At 51.1% G+C, this 14430-nt stretch overlaps 1 protein-coding gene across 1 annotated transcript; it reads right to left on the bottom strand.

Moving 5' to 3' along the window:
* Window positions 1–2782: 2782 nt before the first annotated feature.
* MRPL45 (mitochondrial ribosomal protein L45) lies at window positions 2783–10616 on the bottom strand. Its single transcript, XM_050935348.1, has 8 exons — window positions 10538–10616; window positions 8669–8870; window positions 7765–7882; window positions 6464–6562; window positions 5760–5808; window positions 4728–4877; window positions 4472–4645; window positions 2783–3577 (listed from the first exon to the last, which is right to left on the bottom strand). The coding sequence occupies exons 1-8, from the start codon at window positions 10613–10615 to the stop codon at window positions 3479–3481; spliced, it is 969 nt and encodes a 322-aa protein (XP_050791305.1). The 5' UTR covers window position 10616; the 3' UTR covers window positions 2783–3478.
* Window positions 10617–14430: the final 3814 nt, after the last annotated feature.

The following is a 14430-nucleotide window of genomic DNA, read 5'->3' as shown; positions in this document are numbered from 1 at the left end:
ATTTGTCTCCTCTCCCCTCCCGTCCTTTACTTTCACTGTGTCCATAGGGAGTAGCGATGCCGTAGCGTACATGACTGTTTCAGCGCTGAATGTTACACGAGATCATCCGATTGTGTAAGAAAATGTACATACAGAGAATAAAGAGTTATCTATATCCACAGGCAGAACTACTGGCTGTGATTTATTGCTAGGGTTTTCCCTTCTTTCTCAACACTCTGGTGTGGCTGAGACTGTGGCTCAGGGATTATGGAATCATTGATTTCATTATAGGCCCAAGTAGTGCATCGTTTGACAAGCTGGTCTGCATAACTTTCCCCAGTGCTGTTCCTCTAGTTAGGGGAAGCTTTTGCATACCCAGCCTTCACTGCACGCCACCTCTTGCCGTACAGAATTTAACACTGTCCTTTCACAAGGCATGGGTTCGAGTGGGCGGAAGGTCACACAGGGAAGCAACTGTGCTTCTGCTGACTGGCACTTTGGTGCAAGTGTCTATCTCTGTACAAGAAAACACAGTCCTGGAGAGAGGGAGCACAGTCTAGTGAGTAGAACATTGGACTGAAGATCGGGGGCTATCTCTGACTCTGCCACTGAAGATCGGGGGCTATCATTGACTCTCTTGAGTAAGTCACTTGTCTACTTAGATTAAGCACTCCGGGATAGACAGTGTTTGCACAGCGCAGCCTTCAGCTGGGTTGGTGCCTCTAGGTGCTAAATAATGTTAATGAAAGAGACACTACAGGATTACACAAGGCAGCAGAGCAGATACTAACTTGCAGGGTCTGTTTAACTGCAGCACAGACTTTCCCCTGATGAGCACAAACCCATTCAATGATGTCAGTAAGAAAGGAACGGGCACCTTTCACTCAGAGCCCACACACTATGGATTCTTAACTAAAAACCAGAGCAGGGAAGGCACTTGGGCCTGGGTTTGTATCGTACAGACTATACCAGCAGCTTTGGTCACCACAGCCTCAAAATGGGTCTGAAACTGTAATTTTTCTTAGGCAGCTGGTCCCCTCCCAGCCTGTGGGGATTTCCCTATAACCCCTGAGCCCATGTGTTGACTATGCTCTGAAAGCTCTGTTTAGAAGATGCTCTTTTGCAAAAGGCAGGGGGGATTTGGGTTCAAAAAATCAAGGGATTCTTAAAGAAGCTCCATTGCTGGCTTTGCTCCCAGTGGAGAGCGCGGGGCGTTGGTTGAGATGTTAGAAATATTCCACTAGCAGGAGATATTTAAGATTTATGCAAGAATAAGTAGTTAAGAGTCTCTTGCCGCAGGCTCCGTATGGAACAGATGGGATCAACTCTCCTCTGAGGCAGAAGGAATAATGCTCTCAAATCCCATGGCATATGGCCCCCTGAAGAGGGCCAAGTAGCAGACAAGGGGTTCTGGCATCTGCTATTTCTAAGCCAACAAAACTGGCTTTAGGTTGCAAGAGCTCTGGGGCAGCACCTGCCACCACGGGGCCGTGTGCTAAAGTAAAATAGGACGTGGTCAGTTTCTAAGGACGCTGTATTCCCAGTAGGTGTGGGCATCATTCCTCAATGCAAGTTTCAAAACGCAGCTACAACCAGACTGGGATTGCTCTGAGGACTAGGAGCCTGCAGTATTCTAGTGAGTGCTGCAGTTTGTGACCTCATTCAAGTCACTTGCTTATCACCCTCTCCTTCGGAAAGCCAACTAGGACGCCGGAGACTTAGCTGGGGTAAGCCCCGAAGCCAGTACTTTGCTACTCTCCCAGGGTGGGTGACAGGGCAGCTTCTATTCACTAAACAGAACACCCCAGCCAGGCTACGCTGCTGCCTTCACACCACTCCTCCAGCGCAGTGAGACACAGGCGGAGAAAGGGGGATGCTGGTCCCCAAGGCAACCCTTGCAAGCAGAATGCCAACTCAAAGCAAAAAGGGGGGAGGAGCTACATGTACAGCCCAAGGATGGGGCAGGAGCTAATGAGCTGGTGGGGAGCCTTTTACGTCTCTCACAGGGAGACAAGAGTGAGGCAAAGGGAACATAAGACTGGCCATACTGGGTCCATCCAGCCCAGTGTCCTGTCTTCCGACACTGGCCAATGCCAGGTGCCCCAGAGGGAGTGAACAGAACAGGTAATGTTCAAGTGATCTCTCCCCTGCCATCCATCTCCACCCTCTGACAAACAGAGGCTAGGGACACCATTCCTTACCCAGCCTGGCTAATAAATTCATGGAGGTTAAGTCCATTAATGGCTATCTAGTTCTCTTTTAAACCCTGTTATAGTCCTAGTCTTCATAACCTCCTCAGGCAAGGAGTTCCACAGGTTGACTGTGCGCTGTGTGAAGAAATACTTCCTTTTGTTTTAAACCTGCTGTCCATTAATTTCATTTGGTGGCCCCTTGTTCTTATATTATAGGAACAAGTAAATAACTTTTCCTTATTCACTTTCTCCACACCACTCATGATTTTATATACCGCTATCCTATCCCCCCTTAGTCTTCTCTTTTCCAAGCTGAAAAGTCCAAGCCTCTAATCTCGCCTCATACGGGACCCATTCCAAATCCCTAATCATTTTAGTTGCCCTTTTCTGAACTTTTTCAGATGACTCAGGCTGTCCTACTGGGAAAGTGGGGCTGCAAAAACTTGTGAGAGCAAATACGTCCTCCCAACCACCGCCCAACATAGCCACTGTCAGCAATATATCATCATCCATCTTCATGATCGGCAATCTGATACAGACCTTCCAGAAACATCAACAGCAAAACCTGCTGCCTCTTGGGCTGCAAATGGCAATTGACAAAACTTTCTGGGTCAACGAGCCAGTGGAGTTTTATTACGTTACAGGAGCAGTATTACAACCCCATTCGGGAGCTGCCCACTTCTGGGTGCAAGCCGGGTGGATGGCAATCGACAACCTGGTTTCCAACATTTGAGCGGGAGAGTTTGATGCTTGCCTCCCACACATTGTTATTGTGACTATCGGGGCACAGAGCAAGGGAGGAGAACAGGGGGTTCAGAATCACAGAATCCAGGAGTATGCACCACCCTCTGAGGCAAACGAGGGGAAGGAAAAAAGAAAAGGATGGTCATTGCTAGCACAGCGGGACTTGCAGTGCAGATTAAGGGGGCATCAACGGTATATAAAGACAGTGCGCCACACTCTGCACCCATAGACACTCCTCTGGCCAATGAAGCAGGGATCAGTCCCTGCACCGAGAGTTGCTTAATGAGCAATTCCGTTGATCCTACATCTTCAGTCTCCAAAGCAAAACTGATACAGTTTGAGAGGCAGCACGTTAGATGGCGTGTGATCCGGGGAAGAGCCGACCCACACCGGGCAGTATTCTGCTTGCTGTAAGTTTCCCTGGACAGACTTTTCTGCTGGCGTCTCTGCTCAGTTGGAATGGAGAACCCCAGCCGCACTGCTTGCTGATCACACAACCGAAGAGCAGTCCCGTCTCTAGTCTATTGCTTTCTCACCCCCGTCGCTGCCTCATCCATCCGCCGTTATTTGTACCACTGCGTCTGTTTGGGCTTTGGAATTTCATACTGGATCTCATCAAATTCTTGTGAGGGGTCCAGGACGGGGCCAGGGACCATCACCGTCTGAGAGAGCAAGACACCGAATTAGCTTGCCACAGGACTGACTGCAGAGAAGTTCTGTGCTGAAAGCCCCTGAGCTAACAGAAAAACACCTTCCCAGGCTACAAAGGCAACCACAGAGTTATGGCACTGCACAGCCCTCGAGCAGGAAGGTGGCCAGAGGGTGCACGTGCGGTGGGAACATCTGTGCCATTTCTCTTGTCTCACCAGCATTCCTTAGCTGGAACCTGTCTGCTGTAACAGGTGATTGCCAAAGCAGCAATAGCCCATGCATGTCTCTGCCTGGCCACATGCAGCAGCAGCAAGCCCGGGGAGTGTAAATGGCCAAAAGGGGTTGACTTCCTCCTCCAATCAACTCTCAGGTCAATAAAAATCAGTACATATAGTGTCTTCCAGCTGAAGACCTGAAATGCTTTACAAACCTTAACTGACTAAGCCTTCCAACACCCCGAGATGGGGATAGGTCAGCATTACCCCCATTTTACAGATGGGGAAGTTAAGTCACTCACTAAAGGACATACAGCATGTATGTGGTCGAGCCAGGCTCTCCTGTGCTTTAGCCACAAGATCATCCCTTTCCCTGGGCTTCCCACACCATTCAAACCCCAAAGCTCCTAGTCCCCATTCCAACCAGCCACACCAGGCAGTGGCTCAATTATATCTAGCCCAATGTATTATTCTTTGCCCAAATCGTTGTAGAAGCTACTTGGCGACATCCAAATTGCAAAGAATGGCAAGAGGGGCTCGTGCACGCACCGGAGAGCCTCCAGCAGTGAAGCTGCGAAGATCCTGAAATAGCAGCTTTTGAGCACAGGACTTGAGGGGTGGGGGGTAGTTTTGCAGATTTGTCACATGGTCTATGAAGCAGGAGCGGGTGCCCGCTCTCAGATGTGTTACCTTGATAATGGGGTCCTTTGGCGGAGCCCAGGTTGGCACTATCTTGCCATGTAGCCTCCAAGACCCATAAGGGTTGACCAGGTGCCTCTCAAATACGACATACTCCAAAACATCTTTCGGCACCTGCTCCCCACCATACATCAGCCGTCCAAACCGGTCATAGATAGCCAAGGTCTGTAGGGAGAACCATGAAACCTGTCATGCGGACATCAAACGAGGGCTGGCTGTGCAACACCACACAGATAAGAGACCGTACCTGTCGGGTGTGCATGCGGACTGTCACCTGTCCATACAGGTTGCCCTTGTTCACCATATCTGGGCACCGAATCTGAACCACCCTGGGAGGTTCCAGCGACTCCACAAAGCTCCAGCGGATGGTTTTGTATCTGTTCCCACGCACCATTTCCTAGGGAGAAAATGATGTCACTGAGCAACCCAAAGATGAATTGGTCGACAGGCTCCAGCACTCAGGGGACAGAGAAGGTCCAAATTCATGAAGGAGTAAGTGCGCCGTCTGTGCTCACGTGGCACGATGGCGAGACGCAGAACATGACAGGTTAACTCTGGGCCCTCTGGTCGCAGTGCTGAGCACTGTTCCAAACCTCAGTATCACCAGGGCACTGTAAAAGGCGCTCAGCTTTTCATGGGGATATGGATAAATGCCTTCCAGTATCACTCTTACCCCAATACAATGGAATTCAAAGACGTGGTCCAGTTTACACACTTCCTTAGCACTGTTTTAACAGCATCTCAGGGAAATGAAAACAAAGTTGCTCTCAGCTGAACTGTGCCTCCCCTTATGTTTCCAATGCAACAAAAATTAATGTGGCTTTGTTTACTTCCTCTGACTGCTCAAACAAGGTCCCTCTGTTAGTTACTGGGGCAGAGCCAAAGAGGCAGCTACAAATCTCTTTGGGCCTGATTCTGTTGCCACTGATATCAACGGGGGAGTTTGGTATTCTCTCCAATGGGGGCAGCAAGCCCATTGTGGAGAACCTACAAAAATGATGTGCATTGTTCTCTAAAAGGTACATCAAATTCTGGTCCGTAACACACAGCAGCATCCCTTCAGCTCCAGTCAGATCCCAAACTCATGTGTTTACAAGACACTTCCATACTGATCTCGAGATAAACATGGAATGTATGCTATAAAGTGCCTGGTCCTTAACTCCTAGCTAGACTTGTGTTCTGCCTCATTTCTCTGACTACAAAGAAAGAAAGGAGAGTGCTGATGGTTCAGCCCGTTAGTGGTTTCTAAAGGACATGCTGACTCCAGATAAATATTTACCGGGTAGCAGCGTTCAGTCACCAGGCAGTGAAGTTTCTGCTTGTTGAAACTGTAAAGTGAAATACACCACATTACTCAGATGCACGTGCTGAAAAGACACACCCAAGAAGTCCTGCTTCCCACACATGTTGTATATAATCCACTGGCAAAATGCAAAGGGCTGAGCTGTGAACCAGGATTTCAGATGAAGGACAGAGCCCAAATGGAACCAGGCCCCAAAGGCAATGACATTTAACAGCAGGACTCCCTCGGGAAGCCAAATATGTCTCAATTGTTTTATTGGCGGTTAAAACTGTAAATAAGCAAGATGCAATTTTGAAATGTGTTTTGTTTTATTACTGGAAAATGGTGCAAATTAGCATGACAATCAAAACAATCCCTCAGGGGCCTGATTTCCAGAGGTGCTGAGTGTTCACGTTTCCACCGATTTCAGTGAGCGCGGCAGATGCAACACATCTGGAAATCAGGCCCCAAATATATTTGCCACCTCTTGTTTCTTGCTGTCCTTGTCAGCTGGAATTAAAGGAGTATCGGCCTGTGGCATCTCAGCCACCTCCTATTCAAGGAGGTAGCAGCAGGAAAATACACAGCACATGAGAAATAAAGAGGGTCTACTAAAAAGAGAGGAGGAAAGAATATGGCACATAAGTGGGGCCAAGGGAAAACCCTGAAAAACCACAACACCCAGAAAGAACAACTCTTACTTTGTCAGGCAATTGTGAGCTTCAATGAATATCTCCTGGGCCTTCTCGGGGAATGTTCTAGTGCTGAAGTAAGGATCATAATCTTTTACCTTCAGGATTCTGCAAAGACAAGTGTAAGAAATGCTTTATGATGGGAGCTGGTCTGACGCCCTCAGCATCCAATGGCTTACAGCGAACATAGTGCTCTTGAGCAAAGTGCAATTCAGAACCCTCACATCCTCCAGATCAATTCAGGGGAGGGGGGGGGAGATAGCTCAGTGGTTTGAGCATTGGCCTCCTAAACCCAGGGTTGTGAGTTCAGTCCTTGAGGGGGCCACATAGGGATCTGGGGCAAAAATCAGTATTTGGTCCTGCTAGTGAAGGCAGGGGGCTGGACTCAATGACATTTCGAGGTCCCTTCCAGTTCTAGGAGATGAGGTATATCACCCATTTTTTTTTATTATCATTATTTTTTATTTGCTTTAATCTCAGCTTCCATTAAGAAGTCACTGATTAGGGACTCTCTGATGACACACAGTTTCCTCGTGCCCACGAGAAGCTATTACATGGGTCGAGTGTGCGGTCTAGAATAACCAACAACCATACAGCACATAACATTGCAACAAAAGTCAGGCAATTTGCCCCATGACTAGTGCCTCGCGCTCACTCCCAGTGGCAGAGACTCATGTTGAAGTTTCCAAACAGTGGCTTTGCAAGCGAGCAGAGGCTGTGGACACGGCAGGGAAGTAGAGAGGAAGGACAGCCATGTGATTAACCTACTAGACTGGGAATCAAGAGTTCTGGGTTCAATTTTCAGCTCTGCCACTGACCCCCGTGTGACACTGAGCATGTCATCTAATCCCTATACCTTGGTTCCCTGAAAGGGGGATGATAATACTTCCTCTCTCCTCCCACCCTTTGTCTTGTCTATTTAGATTGTAAATTCTCTAGAGCAGGGACGGCCTCTTACTCTGTCTACACAGCGACTAGCAAAGTACAGCACCAATCTTAGCTGGGGACTGTGGACACAAGTGTAACAAACAACAACAACAAACGGGAGTTTAGCCATCATCTGTCAGGAGGTAGTGCATCATGGACACGGTCCCGTGAGGACAAAAAACTGATGAGTAAATCACAGCCCCCCCAAGATTATTTGATGGTATCACAGAAATAGCAGAGTTAGCGGCACTGACATAGGACAGTACAGCAATAAGGCGAGATCCGGGTGGAAAAACTAAGCACCCTACTGTTGCAAGCAAAGATTTGCAGTGGAACTGCTGCTACACTGAAAGAGCTCCTGAAAGGAAGCCTGAGATACATACGCGAACTGTGAAGCGGCACTCTGCTTCAGCTGCTCTGCTCTTTGCCTCAGCCCCTCCTTTGACAGAGAAGACAAGCGGGCATCACCCTCAGGAGGCACATAGGGGTCAAAAATTCCAGCTATATTAGAGAGAGAGAGAGAGAGCAGGAAGAGATCAACACCATGGCAACAGGTTAGCTTCTTAAAGAAACATGAAAGTCTCAAGAGAACAAACAGTTGAAATACTAGATAGTCAGGGAGAAGTAAGAAACTGGACTGCCTGTTTAGTCCCTAAACATGCTTTTATCCCAAAACCTAAAGGAAGGAGCAGAGGTACAGAGGGGATTAAAAAGCTCAGAGCATCGATAATAGTAGCCAATCACTGCTATGGCACTGGCCCCTAAACAGCACAGGTTTGGACCTAAAGTTATTACCATCTATTGGCTGTTGGGTGGCCACTGTGAGAGGTGTTTCATGAGTTTCAATCCAGTCTCCACAACACATGAAACATCACCACAATCATCAATAACAGGCCCCCTTCATGGCGGATCGGGGTCAAATGGGTCAGAGAGACTGGACTCCTCTCTCAATCCTAGAGGCAGTCCTTGCAGATCACAGAAAGGCACATTCCTGTGGGGGAAACGAAAGCTTGCCATGCACTATCTATCCCATCTCTGATCCATTAGTCCGGCACCATTCAGCAGCACTAAACAGAAGTTAAGCATGAGGGTTATTCTCTCTGCGTAGAGACAGTGAGTGTAATCAGAGCCAACAGCCCCATTTTGAACCAATGCACTAGACCGAGAAAGGGTCCAGATTTGTTAGCTTACTGGTCCCACACTTCTGCCTACCATTAGTTCTCCCTCTATCCCACATCCAACTCCCATCCCTGGAAGACACCAACAGCCTTTTGATCCTGTTCCTACCTGTGCAGGCAAGATTGATGGGGCGTTCTGGGGGCTCATAAGGGACCACAATGCCTGCAGCCCTGGCTTTCAACTTCTGCTCCTCCTGAGTCATATCCTTGGCACTGACAGAAGGAGGGATAAAGTGCCGTCGCTTTGTTCTCACCGGGACCAGAAGTGAGGTCTGAGTCAGTTTGGTAGGACTGAGTAAGGGTTCTACACCCTGAGGAAAAAACGCAGATAGTCAAGCACTCAGCCTTCCTAGCTACTGCCTCATGCTGCCCTCCCCAGCTCACCACAGCCTCCCCCCAGCTCGATCTGCATCCCCCCCCAAACCCAACAGCCTCCCCCAGCTCACTATGCACCCCCCAAGTTCTAGAGCCCCCAGCCTCAGTCTGCATCCCCCAAAACTCCACAGCCTCCCCCAGCTCACTACTGACCGCCCAAGTTCTACAGCCCCCAGCCTCAATCTGCATCCCCCAAAACCCCACAGTCCTCCTCCATGCTCATTCTGCGTCATTCCCAAGCCCCGCAGCCTCCCCCCGGCTCACCGTGCGTCACCCCCCAAGCCCCGAAGCCTCCCCCCGGCTCACCGGGTGTCACCCCCCAAGCCCCGCAGCCTCCCCCCGGCTCACCATGCGCCACCCCCCAAGCCCGGCAGCCTCCCCCCGGCTCACCGGGCATCACCCCCCAAACCCCGCAGCCTCCCCCCGGCTCACTCTGCGTCACCCCCCAAGCCCCGCAGCCTCCCCCCGGCTCACCGTGCGTCACCCCCCAAGCCCCGCAGCCTCCCAGACTCACTCTGCGTCACCCCCTAAGCCCCGCAGCCTCCCCCCGGCTCACTCTGCGTCACTCCCCAAGCCCCGCAGCCTCCCCCCGGCTCACAGTGCGTCACCCCTCAAGCCCCGCAGCCTCCCCCCGGCTCACTCTACGTCACCCCCCAGGCCCCGCAGCCTCCCCCCGGCTCACTCTACGTCACCCCCCAGGCCCCGCAGCCTCCCCCCGGCTCACCGTGCGTCACCCCCCAGGCCCCGCAGCCTCCCCCCAGGCCCCGCAGCCTCCCCCCGGCTCACCGTGCGTCACCCCTCAAGCCCCGCAGCCTCCCCCCGGCTCACTGTGCGTCACCCCTCAAGCCCCGCAGCCTCCCCCCGGCTCACCGGGCGTCACCCCCCAGGCCCCGCAGCCTCCCCCCGGCTCACCGTGCGTCACCCCCCAAACCCGGCAGCCTCCCCCCGGCTCACCGTGCGTCACCCCCCAAACCCCGCAGCCTCCCCCCGGCTCACCGGGCGTCACCCCCCAAACCCCGCAGCCTCCCCCCGGCTCACCGTGCGTCACCCCTCAAGCCCTGCAGCCTCCCCCCGGCTCACTCTGCGTCACCCCCCAGGCCCCACTGCTTCCTCCCGGCTCACCGGGCGTCAGCCCCCAAGCCCCGCAGCCTCCCCCCGGCTAACCGTGCGTCACCCCCCCAAGCCCCGCAGCCTCCCCCCGGCTCACCGGGCGTCACCCCCCAAGCCCCGCAGCCCCCCCCCGGCTCACCGTGCGTCACCCCCCAGGCCCCGCAGCCTCCCCCCGGCTCACCGGGCGTCACCCCCCAAGCCCCGCAGCCCCCCCCCGGCTCACTCTGCGTCACCCCCCAGGCCCCGCAGCCTCCCCCCGGCTCACCGGGCGTCACCCCCCAAGCCCCGCAGCCTCCCCCCGGCTCACCGGGCGTCACCCCCCAGGCCCCGCAGCCTCCCCCCGGCTCACCGGGCGTCACCCCCCAGGCCCCGCAGCCTCCCCCCGGCTCACCGGGCGTCACCCCCCAGGCCCCGCAGCCTCCCCCCGGCTCACTCTGCGCCCCAAGCCCCGCAGCCCCCCCGCTCTCTGCGTCCCCCGCCCAAGCGGCTCCACCTGCAGGCACCGCCCGAGCAGCAGGAGCCGGGACAAGGCCCGCTGCGTGGGGGCCGCCATCTTGGATCCGCATTGCATGACGGGATAGACGGACTCGGGGTCAGGGGGCGGAGCCTGTGCTGAGGCTGGGGCGGGCGGAGAGTGGAAAATTCCACGGGCTGCTGCCGGCTTCCTCAGGGGGCGGGGCGGGGCGATAAGCTCAGGAGCCCCCCCCCCTGCTCAGAGGGGGGGAAGGACATGGAGCCCCCCCGCTCAGTGTGCCTGGGGGGAGAGGGCGGGAGCTGAGCCCCCAGCTCAGTGTACCAGGGTGGGGGGCCCCAAGCTCTGTGTGCGGGGGAGGGGGGGAGAAGATAGGGAGCCCCCCAGCTCAGTGTGCACAGTGGGGAGAGAGAAGAGAGAGGCCCAAGAGCCCCAACCTCAGTGTGCACTGGGGGGTGGGATAGGGAGCCCCCACAGCTCTGGGTGCACAGAGGGAGCTGAGCCCCCAGCTCAGGGTATATGGGGGAGCTGAGCCCCCACTGCGCAGGGTGTAGGGTGACTTTGTGCTCACCATTTTGTTTACTGCTAAGTTGTTTAAAGACACAGGGAGATAGGGAGCCTTCCCTCCCCAGCTCAGTGCACCAAAACTAGCTCAGAAGGTGCTGAACAGATCCATGTGCCAGCACAGGCCTAGCTGATAAGCTAATGTGTACCAGTAAAATAAAGACCCTATACTTTTTATTTGCATCATAAAGGCATCTTTTTAATCATAGTCAAATGACACTGGCTAAGAAACTAAAAATGGAAGCTCCTGGGGCAACAGACAGATGCTGCCTTCCCTACGCCCCCACATTGTGCAGGGTGGGCTCAAAGTTTTCTTTCCAGACCTAAGAACACTTACTTCACAAACTGGTCCAGTGAACAGATCACATTTTAACTCCACAGGAGCAGAAATGCATCATTTGTTAAGTCTGTGACCAGTTGTTTTTTCCCTTAGAATAAATTTTCCTGTATAACTGCAAGATAGTGCTAACAAGAGGGTCAGCCTCTTCATCTCCCTGAGGGGTGAAATCAGGCACTTCCACTTTAAACAACAGGCCTGTTCCAACAACTCATCCTCTTTCTTATGACCCTCATGCGATACTTTTGTAGCCAATAGCTTAGGGACAATGCTTCAAAAGTCCATTGGCTTCCCTCTTGGTAAGGAGAAACTTCTCTCTGTGGCACAGTAGGCAAGGGGAAAAGGAGGTTGTTACAAGGAAAAGCAAGGTGCATGCTTAGTTATGTATTCTTTTTATCTTCCACCTGTCAGGTGACAGATTGTTAACAAAAGGCATATGGATGGTCTGTTCCCTTAACAAGAAAGCCCATGTGCTTGTGCATTAAGAATATTGGTAGTTGGGCCTCTGGCCATTTCAAAGTAACCTCAAAGCACTCCACTCCCCCACCACTTCTCTTAAATCATACTTTCTTCTACTTCAGCCGAGCCTTTTAATTTCCCCTAGGCCCTCTGCATTAGGGCATTAGTCATCATAACACCTCTGTTTTCAGTCATTTCTCAGCTCTCTCATCCACTGGCTTGTATTATTTAACACTGCAAAGCATCACCAGTTAGAGTTTGTATACAAGTAAATTATAAAGTATTGTGTAAAAACAAAAAGTTCTTTAGAGCTCCTGGAATGTAATGCTAAAAAAACATTTTAAAAATGTTATTGTTGCTTGGCAGGTACTGCTACAAAATAGCTCCAAGCATGAGCAAACACATTGAGGGAGGACATCTTATTTCTGATAGTCTATTGAAGGGGGGGGAAATAACACCTCACAAAGCGGGGAGGTCTTTCTATATGACAAATGCTTGCCCAACAAAGGAGGGCCAGCTGTGAAACTGTTTCACCGAAAAAGATTTCAGGGAGACTAGGTGGGTGAGGTAATCTCTTTTATGGGACCCACATCTGTTGGTACTCCAATTTTGGGTGGATGTATTCCTGCAGGTTTTGTCACATCATCTTTAATTAAAGATTAATCTTGAATTCCTGGAGACTCCAGGACAATCCTGGAAGGTTGGTGAGACATCTCCAGCCCGGAAGAAGAATTCCGTGTGGCTCGAAAGCTCGTCTCTCTCACCAACAGAAATTGCTCCAATAAAAGATATCACCTCACCCACCTTGTAGCCATGTCAGTCCCAAGATACGAGAGAGACTGCCACACTACTTACTAAAAGGTTTTAGGCAGTTAGCAATATTCCCCTAAAATCCAGGTCAGTTCTCTTACCCTCCCTGTCCTGCATTACAGGTTAAACTTTTCAAAGTTTATATTTTAAAACTGTTTGATATGATTAAAAACTATGTTTAGCAAAAGAACATGAAAAGACAGTTTTAAACAGAAAAAAGTCAGGACATGAAGAGGAGGAATAGAGCAGAGAGGTTGGGGGCTTTTTCTTTATATAACTGAGTGAGGGGTAACAGCCTTATCTCTGAACTTCCTGTGGTGTTTTGTCTCTTTAAAAGAAAAAATATATATTTTTTTCCATTGCAGAAGTCCTCAGTTGTAGCTTATACACTATTTCCCACAGGTTCAAGCTTTATTTACAATTTACTAGTAGTGATGACTAGTAACAGTTTGTTTGGTTGCGATTTTTGTATTCTGGTCAATTCATTTAGGCAAAACTCTGAAAAGCAATTGAATGCTATGTTTGTAAATAACTCCTTTAAACATTTAGAAAGCTATGAAATGTCTTGTTACACCCCCCCTTTTTTTATTTTTAAATTATAAAACCCTTCACACAAGGATTTTGTATAATATTGCTATTCCCCAGGAACAATTACATTCCTTTAAACCGTTGTGAGCAGAGCTGCACTGATTTCACCAGCTGAGATTCTGGCCCTATTGTTTTTCTAGCCCACACTCGCTGAAGGGGGAAGGTTCAGCTCTGGGAGAAGCTGCTGGAGAGGAATACCTGGAGTTTTGCCTTCTCATTTGTTTCTTGGTGAATACTGTGCTTGTGAAATGAGTTGGTTTAGCAGCCCTGGGTACTGAGGCTCCTCTTATGTACTTCTCTGAAGTGCCACCCTGGGATGCATTTCTGGGGCTCAAGGGATAGCTGGGCCTTTTAAATCAATTCACTTCTTGGCCTCTACTGAATACACCATAATGAAGGTCAGGTAGTGCCAGCTGTACCTTGGTATTTGTGCTAGGGGCACCTGCCCATATGACAAATTGGGGTGAGGCCACTAACCTAGAGGGTGACAATGCAGCAAATTTTATTCATGACTTCAGATTTACCCCAGTCTAACTACAGGTAGATCTGACTCTACGTGCCCTATAGCCAGTTACCAGTCCCCTGACATCCAGAAGGATCCCAAAGTGCTCTGGAAACGACAGAATTTGTACTCCACTCCTAGTACAGCTCAGCTCCCGGCATGCAGAGCAGCCTGCACCAGAGGGCACACTCCCCACACCCAGGGCAGGCAGACAGCTCTGATGTTCCAGGGACATGCAGGGAGCAACACCTACCCCACACTAGTCTTAGTCACTGGGGCGGGAGTGCTTTCCAATTGGTTTGCAAAATGGGCTCTGCACCTTCATGGGGTCACAGAGTTGCTATATGTGTTTTGCCATCTGGGATCCTGAAACATGTCAGGAAACGTTAGCCACCAACAGTTCTGATTCAGGACACGGGTTGAGTTGCAGACACTCAGCTGCTTTAGAGAGCCAGCAAAGAAATGTGCAAAACGTGACAAGAGCCCCATTTATATACCCAGCCATTCAGCAGCTAAACACACTGCTCTGATTTACAAACCCTCACTTTGGAGGTGGAGCAGAGCAGCTTAGGGGGATAGGTATAGGGCCAGCTGAAGGGAAAGCTGGGCTTCGGAGCCCTGCTATTCAGAGAGAGTGAGCATCTCGCTCAGCCA

The sequence above is a fragment of the Gopherus flavomarginatus genome, chromosome 25 (assembly GCF_025201925.1).
Source record: "Gopherus flavomarginatus isolate rGopFla2 chromosome 25, rGopFla2.mat.asm, whole genome shotgun sequence".
Taxonomy (NCBI): domain Eukaryota; kingdom Metazoa; phylum Chordata; order Testudines; family Testudinidae; genus Gopherus; species Gopherus flavomarginatus.
This window is presented reverse-complemented; position numbering and strand designations above follow the sequence as displayed.